At 38.7% G+C, this 15,220-nt stretch overlaps 1 protein-coding gene across 1 annotated transcript; it reads right to left on the bottom strand.

Moving 5' to 3' along the window:
• Nucleotides 1–13,220: 13,220 nt before the first annotated feature.
• Nucleotides 13,221–14,330, bottom strand: LOC131904108 (formyl peptide receptor-related sequence 3). The gene has a single exon (XM_059255068.1). The coding sequence runs from the start codon at nt 14,328–14,330 to the stop codon at nt 13,221–13,223; it is 1,110 nt and encodes a 369-aa protein (XP_059111051.1).
• Between the last annotated feature and the right edge of the window lie 890 nt (nt 14,331–15,220).

The following is a 15,220-nucleotide window of genomic DNA, read 5'->3' as shown; positions in this document are numbered from 1 at the left end:
AGAATTCAGGTGTTACTCTTATGGTTCTGCTTTTATATGTTACTTGGCTTTTTCCTTTGTAGCTCTTAATATTTTTTTCTTTATTCTGTATGTTTATTGGTTTGATTATTATTTGGCGAGGGGACTTTTTTTTTTTTGATCCAGTCAATTTGGTGTTCTGTAACCTTCTTGTATCTTTATAGGCATTTTCTTCTTTAGGTTGGGAAAGTGTTCTATAATTTTGTTGAATATATTTTCTGTGCCTCTGAATTGGTATTCTCCTCCTTCTTCTATCCCTATTATTCTTAGGTTTGGTCTTTTCATGGTGTCCCAAATTTCCTGGACATTTTGGGTCATGACTTTGTTGGCTTTATTGTTTTCTTTGACTGATGAATCTATTTCCTCTACTGTATCTTCAGCGCCAGAGATCTTCCATCTCTTGCATTCTGTTGGTTACACTTGCATCTGTAGTTCCTGTTCATTTACTCAGATTTTCCACTTCAAGTGTTCCCTCAGTTTCTGTCTTCTTTGTTGTCTCGATTTCAGTTTTCAAATTTTGAACAGTTTCCCTCACTTGTTTAATTGCTTTTTCTTGGCTTTCAAGTGATTTACTGATTTCTTCCCATATTTCGTTTGACTTTTCCTCGATTTTCTTAAGAGAAATTTTCATTTCCTCTTTTAAGATCTCTAATATCTTCTTAAAGTCATTTTTATTGTCAATATCTTCTGTGTTGGGATGTTCAGGTCTTGATGCTGTAGGTTCTGATGGAGCCATATTGGTTTTTAATGTAGTTGACTGTATTTTTGCACTGCCATCTACCCATCTCTTTTTCCACTTGGTGCGAGCAGTGTCTGTGTCTGAGGGAGCTTTTCTTGGTCTGACTGATACTCTTGGTCCATTGGGAGCTCTTGGTCTAGTTGATGCTGATGGCCTCTTTGTCTCAGGGAGCAGCTCTTAGTTGAATTGGCACTAGTTGGCTCTGTTTCAGGGAGTAGCTGCAGTCTTGGCACATGGTAGATGGGGGTAGTCTGACCTGTCTTCAGGAGGTCTGCCTGCCAACTGGCCTGAAACTGGGACTGCAATGGGTGGTGGTATAGGGGTGCAGGGTTATGCCCCTGGGCCAAAAGCCTAGGGGCTGGCTTGTTTGGGTATGAGGATAAATACTCAACTCTTATTCCAGTTGGGTTTGGGCAGGTTCTATCTCAGGGAACAGTTGCAAAATTGGATGGTGGGTGGGATTTGGGAGAGGTGGGGCTTGGGTTACAGGGTCTGATGGGGGAATGGTGGTAGTCTGACCTGTGTACAGGAGGTCTACCTGCCAACTGGCCTGAAACTGGGACTGCAATGTTACCACATTTCTTTATTCATTCAATTGAGGGGCATCTAGGTTATTTCCAGCTTCTGGCTATTACTAATAATACTGATATGAACATAGTTGAGCATGGGTCCTTGTGGTGTGATTGAGCTTTACTTGGGTATATGCGCAAGAGTGGCATAGCTGGGTTTTGAGGAAGATTGATTCCCAATTTTCTGAGAAACTGCCATACTGATTTCCAGAGTGGCTGTACAAGTTTGCATTCTCACCAACAATGTGGTAGTGTTCCCTTTGCTCCACATTTTCTCCAACACTGACATTGGGGTAAGATGGTATCTCAGAGTTGTTTTGATTTGCATTTCCCTCATGATTAAGGATGTTGAGCAATTACTTAAATGTCTTTCAGCCATTTGAGATTCTTCTGTTGAAAATTCTCTGTTAAGCTGTATAGCCCATTTTTAAATGAACTTTTAGGTATTTTGAAGTCTAGCTTTTTGAGTTCTTTATATATTTTGAAGATCAGCCCGTCAGATGTGTGGTTGGTGAAGATCTTTTTCCATTCTGTAGGTTGTAATTTTGTCTTATTGACCATATTCTTTGCCCTACAAAAGCTTCTCAGTTTGAAGAGGTCCCATTTATTAATTGTTGCTCTCAGTGTCTGTGCTACTGGTGTTATATTTAGGAAGTGATCTCCAGTGCCAATGTATTCAAGACTACTCCTACTTTCTTTTATCGGGTTCAGAGTAACTGGATTTATGTTGAGGTTTTTGATCCACTTGAACTTAAGTTTTGTGTATAGTGACATATATGGATCTATTTGAAATCTTCTACATGTTGACATCCAGTTACACCAGCACCATTTGTTGAAGATTCTTTCTTTATTCCATTGTACAGTTTTGGCTTCTTTGTCAAAAATTAGGTGTTCATACATGTGTGGATTAATGTCAGGGTCTTCAATTTGATTCCTTTGGTCCACATGTCAGTTTTTATGCCAGTACCAAGCTGTTTTTTATTACTGTAGCTCTATAGTACAGCTTAAAGTCATAGATCATGATGCCTCCAGAGATTGCTTTATCATACAAGTTTCTTTTAGCTACCTGGGTTTTTTGTTTTTCCATATGAATTTGACTATTGTTCTTTCCAAGTCTGTGAAGAATTGTGTTGGTATTTTGATGGGGATTGCATTGAATCTGTAGATTGCTTTGGTAAGATTGCCATTTTTACTATGTGGATTCTATGTATCCATGAGCATGGAGATCTTTCCATTTTCTGCAATTTCTTTCTTCAGAGACTTTAAAGTTCTTATCATACATGTCTTTCACTGGCTTAGTTAGAGCTACCCAAAGGTATTTTATATTATTTGTGGGTATTGTAAAGGGTTTTGTTTCTTTGATTTCTTTCTCAACCCTTTTATCATTTGTATATAGGAGGGCTACTGATTTTTTGAGTTAATCTCGTATCCCGCCATATTACTGAAGGAGTTTATCAGTTGTAGGAATTCCCTGGTAGAATTTTTGGAGTCACTTATGTTCACTATCATATCATCTGCAAATAGTGAAAGTTTGACATCTTCCTTTCCAATTTCTATCCCTTTGATCTCCTTTTGTTATCTTATTGCTCTAGCTAGAACTGCAAATACTATGTTGAATAAATACAGAGAGAGTGGACAGCCTTGTGTTGCTCCTGATTTTCATGGAATTGCTATAAGTTCTCTCCATTTAATTTGATGTTGGCTGTATGATTGCTATTAATTGCCTTTACTATGTTTAGGTATGTTCTTTGTATTCCTGATCTCTCTAGAACCTTTATCTTGAAGGGGTGTTGGATTTTGTCAATGGATTTTTCAGCCTCTAATGAGACGATCATGTGGTTTTATCTTACAGTTTGTTTCTATGGTGTATTACATTGACAGATTTTTGTATGTTGAACCATGCTTGCATCCCTGGGATGAAGCCCACTTGGTCATGGTGGATAATTTTTTTATGTGTTTTTGGATTATGTTAGCAAGAATTTTATCGAGTATTTCTGCATCAATGTTCATGAGGGAGATGGGTCTGTAATTCTCTTTCTTTGTTCCATCTTTGTGTGGTTAGAGTATTAGGGACTGTAGCCTCATAAAAAAAGTTTGGTAATGTTCCTTCCGTTTCTATAGTGTGGAACAATTTAAAGAGTATTGGAACTACCTCTTCTTTGAAATTCTGGTAGAATTCTGTGCTGAAACCATCTGATCCTGTGCCTTTTTTGTTTGAGAGACTTTTAATGACTGTTTCTATTTCCTTAGGGTTTATTGGTCCATTTACATTTTTTATCTGGTCTTGATTTAACTTTGGTATGGGGTACCTATCCAGAAAATTGTCCATTTCTTTCAGATTTTCCAATTTTGTGGAGTACAATTTTTTGAAGTACAGGGATTTCTGCATTGTATGCTGTTATGTCTCTCTTTTCTCTCTTTCTTTCTTTCTTTCTTTCTTTCTTTCTTTCTTTCTTTCTTTCTTTCTTTTTTCTTTTTTCTTTTTGGTTTTTCTAGATGAGTTTTCTCTGTGTAGCGTTGTGCCTTTCCTGGAACTCACTCTGTAGCCCAGGCTGGCCTCGAACTCACAAAGATCTTCCTGGCTCTGCCTCCCAAGTGCTGGTATTGAAGGCATGTGCCACCACTGCCCTGCATGTCTCCCTTTTGATTTCTGATTTTGTTGATTTGGATGCTCTTTCTCTGCCTTTTGGTTAATTTGGATAAGGGCTTATCTATTTTGTTGATTTTTTTCAAAGAAACAACTCTTTGTTTTATTGATTCTTTGTATTATTCTCTTTGTTTCTATTTTATTGATTTCAGCTCTCAATTTGATTATTTCTAGACATTGATTCCTCTTTTTTAAATGTGCATGCCCTTGTATTTGGGGCATAAATGTTCAGAATTGAGACTGCATCTTGGTGGATTTTCTCTGTAATAAGTATGTAATGTCTTTCTCAATATCTTTCTATTGATTTTAAAGTCTATTTTATTCAGTGTTAGGATTGCTACACCAGCTTGTTTCTTATCCATTTGATAGGAAAGTTTTTTTCCAGTCTTTTACTGTGAGATAGTGTCTGTCTTTAAAGTTGAGGCGTGTTTCTTGTATGCAGCAGAAGGATGATGGATCCTGTTTTCATATCCATTCTATTAACCTGTATCTTTTTGTAGGCAAATTGGGACCATTGTTATTAATGGATATTAATGACCAGTGATAGTTAATTCCTGTTATTTTTTGTTGGTAGTGTTATGTGTTTCTCTTCTTTGGTATTTGTTGGTGTGGGATTATCTATGCCTGTATTTTCATGAGTGTATCTAACTCCCTTTTGCTATGGGATGTTCTATATGGCAAATGTGTTGCCAATTAGTCAATAAATAAAACACTGATTGGCCATTGGCTAGGCAGGAAGTGTAGGTGGTTCAAGGAGGAGAATAAAGCTGGGAAGTGGAAGGCTGAGTCAGAGAGACACTGCCAGCCACCACGATGACAAACAGCATGTGAAGATGCCGGTAAGCCACGAACCACGTGGCAAGGTATAGATTTATAGAAATGAATTAATTTAAGCTGTAAGAACAGTTAGCAAGAAGCCTGCCATGGGCATACAGTTTGTAACCAATATTAGTCTCTGTGTTTACTTGGTTAGGTCTGAGGCTGTGGGACTGGCAGGTGAGAGAGATTTGTCCTGACTGTGGGCCAGGCAAGAAAACTCTAGCTACATCCTTTGGTTGGAATTTTCATTGTAGTGCTTTCTGTAGGGCTGGATTTGTGGAAAGGTATTGTTTAAATCTGGTTTTATCATGGAATATTTTGTTTACTCCATGTATGTTGATTGAGAGTTTTGCTGTATATAATAGTCTGAGTTGGCATCCATGGTCTCTTAGTGTCTGCATAATGTCTGTCCAGAACCTTCTGGCTTTCAGAGTCTCCATTGAGAAGTCACGTGTTGGTCTGATGGATCAACCATTATATGTTACTTTGTCTTTTTTCTTTGCCGCTCTTAATATGTTTTCTTTATTCTGTACGTTTAGTGGTTTGATTATTATGTGGTGAGGGGTTTTCTTTTTGGAACCAGTCTATTTTGGTTCTGTAACCTTTTTGTACCTTCATAGGCATTTCCTTCTTTAAGTTGGGAAAGTTTTCTTCTATGATTTTGTTGAATATATTTTCTGTAACTTTGAGTTGGTACTCTTCTCCTTTTTCTATTCCTATTTTTCTTAGGTTTGGTCTTTTCATGGTGTCCCAAATTTCCTGGACGTTTTGTGTTATAAATTTTCTGGCTTTATTTTTTTTTTGACTGATGAATCTATTTCCTCTATTGTATCTTCAACACCAGAGAGTCTCTCTTCCATCTCTTGCATTCTGTTGGTTATGCTTTCATCTGTAGTTCCTGTTCATTTATTCAGATTTTCCATTTCCCTTCTTCCATTAGTTTGTGTCTTCTTTACTGCCTTTATTTCCATTTTTAAATCTTGGACTTTTTCATTTACCTGTCTAATTGCTTTTTCTTGGCTTTCTTTAAGTGATTTATTGATTTCTTCCAATTTTTTTGTGTCTTTTCTTCAAATTCTTTAAGGGTAGTTTTCATTTCCTCTTTAAAGGCTTCTATCATCTTCTTCAAGTCATTTTTAAGGTCTATTTTTTTGCTTCTTTTGCTTTGGGATGTTCAGGACTTGCTATTGTGACACCACTAGGTTCTGATGGTGCCATATTGGTCTTTATTTTGTTGACTGTATTTTTCACTGGTGTCTACCCATCTCTTCCTCCACTCTGTGCAAATGCTCTCTGTGTCTGAGGCAGTCTCTTTTGGTCCTATTGATATTCTTGGTCTAATCCGGGCTCTTGGTACAATCAGTGCTGATGGGTTCTGTGTCTCAGGGCACAGACCTTAGTCCAATGGGCACCAGTGGGCTCTGCTTCAGGGATCAGCTATTCCCAATCCATCAGGGTAGGACCTATTTTCTGTTCCCAATCAGTTCAGGGTAGGCTTATGTCTCCAATTTTCATTGGTGTTAAATGGGGCTGTTTTCTTGGTGAGGGGGTCAGGGAAGTGGCAGCTGGCCAGTCCCTGAAGCTCCCATGCCTTTCTTGACCTTCTATGGTCAGTACTCCCTAAAACACCAATCCTCCCAGATCCTCTGCTCTTACAACCCACTAACATCTTGCACTCCTCTGGTCAGGACTCTCCAGATGCCTGATAAAGCACAGCATTGAAGTGAGATTCTCCTCTTTTGTGATAAACAATTTTGACAAAAGCAACTTGGAGCTGAGGTTTTATTTTAGCTACAGGTTGTCTTAGTCACTGCTCTATTGCTATAAAGAGACACCATGACTACAGCAATTTTTATAAAAGATATCATTTAATTGTTGGCTTGCTTATAGTTTCAGAAGCTTAGTCCATTATCATAAAGGAAGGGAGCATGGTGGCATGCAGGCAGGTTCTGGAGCAGTAGCTGAGAGCTTACATCCTTACAGGCAGAGAGAGGTAGACTAGGCCTGGTGTGAGCCTTTTAAAACCTCAAAGCCCACCCCAGTGACACCTTCAACAAGAGCACACCTACTCCAGAAGGCCACACCTCTTAATTATTTTAAGCCTTTCAAACAGTTCTATTCCCTGGTTACTAAACATTCAAGTATATACACCTATGTGGTCCATTCTTATAGATGAAATTGAGCCCATTCCTATAGAAAATATATTCAACTCCATAGCTACCATAGGCTTGTAGGCCTATAATAATGAAAAATGCACTGAGGCCAAAATCAAAAGTCCACAAACTCTTTCTTCTTAAAACTGTTTCAAAATGTAAGTCTCTTCTGAGACCCAAGGCAATCTTTTAACTGTATCTCCTCATAAAATCAAAATGTACATTACATCTAATATTCAATAGCACCAAAAGAAAGGAAGGGGGACCATGAGATGAACTACTGCACCAAAGCAAGATGAAAAAATTAGCAGGGCCAACTCTAAATTCTGCATCTCCATGTCTATTGTCAAAGTGCTCTTGAGAATTCCAACTTCTTCCAGCTTCAGTGGCAGAAACACATTTCCTCTCCAGGTATTACTATACCCTGTTAGCATTTCTACTTGGAAGGTATTCCAGGTCTCTGGCATCTCCTCCATCTTGGAATCTCTAATATATTCCAAAGTTCACCTTCACGACTTCACTCAGTGACCTTTCTGAGTACCCATGCAATGACACCCCAGACACTCCTAGCTTTGCTGTATTTCCTTAACCTTGGAGGTAGATTGCTCAACCCTCTTCTTATTTATCCCCCTGATAAAGCCAGAAGCCAGAAGCAAGTAGATGAAGCTGCTAAGTACTTCTGCTATTAGAACCTAGGCAATTATTCAATTATATTTGCATCAGCTTTCTGTTGTTGGTTGTTTCCTTCACTGCTTAAGCTTTCATTTAGTTCCTTTTCACAAGCTGGAAGTTTAGCTGGATGGGGTCTTTCCCTGAGGGCACCACTCCCTTTATTTTATTTAGCATCAGACTCTTCTTTAAACTGTTTATCTTCTTGAGCACTAGACTTAGGTTTATTTAATTTCCTGGTAGCATTTTCTCCTCAGACTGTAAATCTTGTATTTCTCTTTGTCCAGCTTTCTCTTTTTCATTATAAATCTGCATAAGACTGATCACTACTAGTTGCACAACACAGTCAATATCAGGCTGCCTTGAATATCTCCTCAGAAATGGCATTAGTCCAAAACTCTTCAATTTGGCCTCCTCCCATTTTTTAGGACAAAGGCAAAAAGTCACTTTTTTTTTTTTTTTTTTTTTGCCAAGCTGTTATAAGAACAGTCTCTAGGCAACTTATTAATATCTGGAGCTGGGACCTGAAATTCTACATCACCTTCAGCAGCATCATTTTCCATATTCCTATTAGTATAGCCCAGTAAGCCTGGGTTTGAGCATTCAAACATTTTTCAAGTTTAAAGTTCCAAAGTTTTCCATATTCCTCCAAACAACAGCATGGTCAGGCAGTTCCACCGCAACAATACCCAAATTCCTTCTAGCAACTTCTTTTTAGTCACACTTTTATTGTTGTAAACAGACTCCATGACCATGGAAGCATTTAATTGTTGGTTTGTTTACAGTTTCAGAGGCTTAGTCTGTTATCATCATGTAGGGAACAGGACAGCACTCAGGCAGGTGCTACAGAAGTAGCTGAGAACTTACATCCTGATCCTTATGCAGAAAGAGAAATACTGGGCCTGACATGGGATTTTGGACATTAAATCCCACCTCAAGGGCACACTTCCTACAACAATGCTATACAATCTCCAACAAAGCCTCACACTCTCATAGTTCTAATCCTTTCAAATAATCCCACCCATGGTGAGTAAGCATTAAAATATATGTGCCCTTGGGGGGGCATTTTTTCAAGCTACCACACAAGTGTATACTCCATCATTTGGGAAAAACTAAGGCAAGAGCTGAAGCAGAAACCAAAGGGGACTGTTCCTTAATTGTTTGCTTCCTCTCTCTTGCTTGCTGCCTTTCTTATACAGCCCAGGTCCAGTGTCTATGATGGATGATATCACCCCTTATCAATTAGCAAGCAAGAAAATATCCTACAGACATTCTAATGGGCCAATCTGATTGAGATAATTCCTTAGTGGAGGTTCCTTCTCTCCAGGTATGTCTAGGTTTGTGTCAAGTTGACAGAAACTATAAAAATCCAGAGATACAAGCAATAGTCTGTTGCAGTACCACCAAGGCCTGGATTCAGGTACTAAGATGGATGTTGTTCCCATTTTGCTAAACCCCCAGAGACCACCAAGGAGCTGGTTTCCAACGCAAGCACATAAGGGTCCTTTTATTGTCAGGGTCAACCTGGGCCACCACCAAGCAGATGGAGGGAAATTTGGCAGTGCCAGCAAGCCCAAGTGTAGAGAGTTATTATAGGGAAAAACCACAAGCAGGGAATTGGCAACTTGGGACTCGGTAGAAAGAATATGGGGCAAGGTGATTTTTTTGAAACTATTGGTCTAGACTTTGAGCATAAAAACATATTTGAAACCCTTGGGTTAGACTTTTGGTGGGGAACCACAACTTGCTGAGCAGGATTATCTGGGCTGCTCAGCAGGATTATCTAGATAGGTTCAAGGGCCATAAACCTCAGACAGAATGTCTGCAGGAGCATACTGCTCTGTATCCTTTCAAGTTGTCATGGCACATTCCTGAGGTCCTTCCTGGAACTGAGTACAGCAGGTGGTCTAAGATGATGGCCCTACCCTAAGATAGAGTCTGTATCGCCTTCACAATGGGGAAGGGGTGTAAGCATGAAGAAATGAATTTTCTGACCTCCACATGATTTTCACACAAGTGGCCACCTATGAATAGCTCCAGTCATATTATTTATACATCAAAACAAGCTTGTTTTTCCATATTAACAAACAATTTTTCCCATTCTCCAACGTTAACTTCCAACAAAAACAAGTATGTCAAATAAGTTTTTTTCCCAATGTTTACATCAAAACATCTTTAAACCAAAACACATCATTTTGTTGCCTTGGGCAAATATCAAACCAGGTACCCCCTGCCTTTACAAAACAAAAAGATAATTGACATAGGCACACATTTTCAAGAACAACAATCTCATTCAAAATATATTTAACAGAAATAGGGGTGATTTGCTTCCTCTACTGTCAGCATTGAGTTACAACAGCTCCTGGGGTCTAAAGTGACAGCTGGCATCCCCAGAAAAGAAACATGAGAAGCATCAGCTCCCAAAGAATTTTAGAGAAAAATATTAGAGAAAAAAATGGGGTTTCCAAGAAGGATCACATCTGTCTCATGCATGATTGATAAAATGACACTAAAACTGCCAAGAGAATCATCAATATTGCAAAAGAGAAGAGAGCATGCAGGCTGTATGATCCCAGCAGTATTCTGCACTGTCCCAAAATCCACTGGTCCTTGCCGAGTGAGCCTGTTCCCATGGGCTTTTGCCTCATCCAGAAACTCATCAGACAAACACTCATATACTGGTCTAAAACTGAGTTGCATGGCTCCCAACAATAATCCTCATGTCAGCCTCACAGACATTCCCTGTCCAGATATCCCCAAAGCCCAATTGCTCATCAGTGGGTTTCTATCATTGAATGAGGCCAATAGGCAAATATAAGCACAGTACTTTACCCTTCTAGTCCTCAGGCAGCTTGGTCAGTATCTGTGTCTCCTCTTACTACTTTCTCGCTCAAGACACAAAATATAGAATATGAGCATTTTAAAGCTCTGCTCCCTATCTCTTGGCTTTTATATTCTTTCATTCCTTATTTAACATTCTCTGAGACTTTTAAAAGAGGTAATTTAATCTTATTTAGGGTTGAGCTATCAACAATCACTTCTTCTCAATTTCATGATCAGGCTTCAGTTGCTAAGTTGGTGCTGTTCACTACAAAAATGTCTTCTATAAATAAGTGTGGTGATATTTTGTTTGTGTTCTAACAAAAAAAAAAAAACTTATCTGGGGATCAGAAAACAGAGCCAGCCACTAGATTAGACAAAGAGGCAAGACAGTGGTGGCACACACCCTTAATCCTATCCCTAGGGAGGCAGAGATCCATCTGGTTCTCTGTGAGTTCAAGGCCACACTGGAAACAGAGCAAGGAAGTGGTGGCACACATCTTTAATCACAGTACTTGAGATCTCACATCTTTGCTTGGGAAGGACACACACCTTTAATCCCAAGAAGTAATGGCAGAAAGCAGAAAGGTATATAAGGCATGAGGACCAGGAACCAGAAGCTTTTGAGCAGTTCAACTTGGAAACAGGATTGGCTGAAGAGTTGGCAAGGTGAGGTTGACTGTGTTTTTTTCTATTCCTCTGATCTCTCAGCTATTACCTCAGTATCGGGCTCTGTTTTTTTTTTTTTTTTTTTTTTTTTAAATTTTTTTTTTTTAATTTTAAGACCATTTAGCAATTTGTGTTACAAATAAGCCAGAGAGTGGCATTTATATTTACATAGGTATTTAGAAGGTATTTTAGTTTAGATAAACAAAAGTAGTAAGTTCTATGATAGGGCCTATGAACTCCCAAGCCACATGTTTTGACTAAGTTTACAGTACCATACATAGATTCCCTCCTATGAAATTGTCCTCATATCCAATCAGAGAGTGGATTGTAATCTATTTGACAATCATGGCACCACAGCACAAGTTGGCACCAATTGCCTACATAGTTTTTTTTTTTTTCATCATGGAGGTCATCGGTTTCATGTCTGAGTTAGATAGTTGATGCCTTTCTTCTCCTAGAATTCTGCATAGCATCCTCTGGCACTGTAGATGCTAGCCAGGAACTAGGGCATTCTACCTCAATTCCAAATTTATTTTTCTGTATCTTGCATCAAAAATTTGTGGTGCCTTCAGCTATTTGGAGTAATCATATAGTTCTACTGAACAACCAAGAGCAACAATAATAACCTGGGCCACTTTGGAACTTTGGGACCTAACCAACCAACAATTAATATCCCACTCATGTCTAAAGGATTTTTGTTAATTGCTTATGATTGTAGGAGCAAAAATATCCAAAAATATACTTTTAAAATATTTCAACTTGGTTATAAGATATGTGCATGTGTATCTCTTTTTCATGTAGCATTTATTATGTTTAACTCTCCTCTACCACATCTCTGCTTACCCCACCTAGTATTTGCTATTTCTAATTTTACCTAATTTCTTCTATCCCCATCTCTTAAGTCATTCCTTGATTTTCTCCATCCTAAGGATCTGCACTCTTTCACATCCCTCCATGAAACTTTCCAAATGAATAAAAGCTATATGGTGACATTTACCACAGCAAGGACACACTCTTAGTATGAATTTATATTCTTGATTACTTTCCTTCTGCTATAGTAAAAAAAAAAATAGCCTGGTAAAAGTAACTTAAGGAAGAAAGGTGTTATTTTATTTTTTTATGGTAGTTCTATCTTACAGTCTACAACCTAAAGAAGTCAGAGCAATATAAATTTGAGAAACTAGGTACATTATCTGCACACTCAAGGATACAAAGCAGTGTAAATGATGCATTACAGGACTAAGATAGCATTTTGCAGTCTTATACAATCTATGATGCATCCCCTGCCCAATAATTGGTATCACCCACAATAAGGATGTTTTTCCACCTCAATTGATGTAATCAAGGCTATCCTCCACAGAAGCACACATGGATCAAATGAATCTAGAAAGTCTCTCCTTGAGACTTTTCTCAAGATGATTATAGACTATGCCAGTTGACAATCAAAATTAGCCATTATGCATTCCCTCCCTTATTTTACATCTCCCCTGCTCCAGTCAGGCCTCTTTGATCACTTAGGCAGTTTAAATGTACTTTCATATCTCATATGTACTTGTATACATGTACACCCACACAAACATACATAATTTTCCAAGTCAATATAAAATCTGGTGATTCATAAATAAGAGAAAATATGCAATATATTTCCTTCTGATAGTGGCCTTATTGATACTATGTTTATCAACAATGTCACCCCTTCTCTAACAATGCTGTGATTTTGTTCTTCTTCATGACAGAACTCTTTATTGACCAATTTAGAATTGGTTTCATTTGTCTAGATTGGTTTTAATTCTTAAGTTTTCTATGTAAACTGCCCTTGAATTATCTTCTTTTCTAGAAGTGCTAGGACTACAGGCACACACCACAAGGCCATCAAAGATTTACTTCTGAATAAAATAATAAAATTTTAGTGTTAATATATAATATGTTGTATGATCCTTTCAGATATACCTTTTTTTTTTTTTTTTGGTCTCTTATACTGTTTTGCCATCTTAGTCTTAGCCTAGGCTACAGGCTCAGTAGAAAAAGTCTTAAAAGGACAGTGATATTAGTTTTGATTTTTATTTCTTCCAAACCAGAGGACAAAGAAATATTTTTTTAATTAATACTCAAAAATGTCATGTAACATAGGATGAGACAGAAAGTGAGAATGAGTTTGCACAGAAGGCATTGCTTTGGCTCTTTCCTGCCACTTTCAGTAGCTCAGAGTCAGCAGGAGGTGAAGACAAACTGTTGCTTTTGCCATTGTTCAGGGTTGAGTCTTCCTGCAGGGCCCTCTTCAGACTGGCAGACAGGGAGTGGATCAATCTCTCTCTGAATTCTTGACCCAGAAAGACATAGAGTATTGGGTTGAGGCAGCTGTTGAAGGAGGCCAGGGTGCTTGTGGGGTTCACCATCACGTGAATAATGTTTGGTGTCTCCTTGTTCCAGATATTTCCTAAAAGAATTATCAGTTGAAATGGGAACCAACAGACAAAGAAGGAAACTGCTACAGCAGTGAGGACACGTAAGGGACGGCTGGAATTTAAAAAGCCTCTTCTGCAGATCTTGGCAGCCATGAGTCCATAGCAGATGGCAATGAAGGACATGGGCATGCTGAATCCAATAATGAAACTGATGATTCCTAAAGCTGTACTCACAGTAATTGACACCTTTAATTGCTCCTTGGGGTTTGTAACCCAGGATTCAAAGTTGGTTGTACAGTGCACATCCCCTCTTGCATCTTTTACTGTAGTCAAGAAGAGGAAATGTGGCAAAGTAAGGAGTAGAGCAAGAATCCAAACTCCAACAATCATTTTCCTGGCCAGACCCACAGTTCTGTGGTTCTGAGCCCATACTGGGTACAGGACACAAATACAGCGGTCCATGGCAATGAGAGTGATCAGGAACACACTTACAAAAAGGTTTATGTGCACAATGATATGTACAAATTTGCAAAGGAACCAACCAAAAATCCATTTTCCTCTCATTACCATTGAGATGATGTGGAGTGGTATTGTAGCCATGAAAGAAAAGTCACCCAAAGCCAGGTTCAAATAACAAATGGAGGTCACAGTGTGTGCCATCCGGAATCCAGCTACCCAAATCACAAGCCCATTACCTAGCACACCAAGGACAAAAGTTATGGAGAGGACTACCAATGAGAGGATCCATAGAACCCTGGAGGTGGTAGATTCATAGAATACAACTTCTGATCCATTCAGAGGGATGGAGGAATTGGCTTCCATTTTGTCAGTATCTGAAACATTTCAACAATGACTGTTTCTTATATGGGGCTCCATCTTACACTACCCTTACTCAGATCCCACATCCATTTTCACAACATGGTACCCATTCTAAGAGTCATAGGGTAAACCTTGTTCTCTATTGAATATCCCTAAAGGAATGCATAATTCTATACATTATCACAGAGCATTATTACTTCTCAGACTGATTACAAAACAGATCATGAGCTCCTATGTCCCAGCACTGATATTAAACAGAGGGTAGACAGTAAACAGTAAGTAACATGGGGAGGCATGAGTTTACCAGGGATTCGAAAGCAGTGAATTGATTAGACTGTCCCTTGGTCAATCTTTATTCTCAAAGGAAAGACTTCAAGTGAGAGATGCAGAGTTTAAGCTAAGGTTTATTTTTGAATGAAGCATAAGGAGTTAAGTAGAGGGTCATTAGAGTATGTAATGCACTCCTGTTGAGTTCCTGGCCTGGTTCCAGAGAGTAGCACCTAGTCCTAATCCTTCCTTTGTTGTCCCCCCCTCCCCCCGCCCCAATCCTTCCTTTGTTTAACCACACCTTTTGTTTCTCTTACCTTTTGTTTCTCTTACTGCCCTATGTGAATCTTGTCTGAGAGCAAGGGATCAGAGAGTACCCCAAAGATCAGATCAAAGGCCTATGCAAAACTTGGTTCAAGAAACCAGGAAAAACATGGCACCTGATAAATCAAGTAATTTGCACTTGGCATTTGGTCTCTGGGACTCCTTTTAGGTTGTTCTGAAGGTATGGAAATTAACTGGCTAAATATAAATAGAGAGTAAATAAAAATGCCCTAGGCGAGGGGAAAGTGCTTCAGTTCTTCAAGGCAGGACCCCCTTCCAGCCATGAAAGGCTATATTTATTC

This window comes from Peromyscus eremicus, chromosome 1, assembly GCF_949786415.1.
Source record: "Peromyscus eremicus chromosome 1, PerEre_H2_v1, whole genome shotgun sequence".
Taxonomy (NCBI): Eukaryota; Metazoa; Chordata; class Mammalia; order Rodentia; family Cricetidae; genus Peromyscus; species Peromyscus eremicus.
This window is presented reverse-complemented; position numbering and strand designations above follow the sequence as displayed.

Excerpts from the sequence above, each read along its gene's own strand:
- LOC131904108 (XM_059255068.1), bottom strand. The coding sequence starts at position 14,330 with ATGGAAGCCAATTCCTCCATCCCTCTGAATGGATCAGAAGTTGTATTC.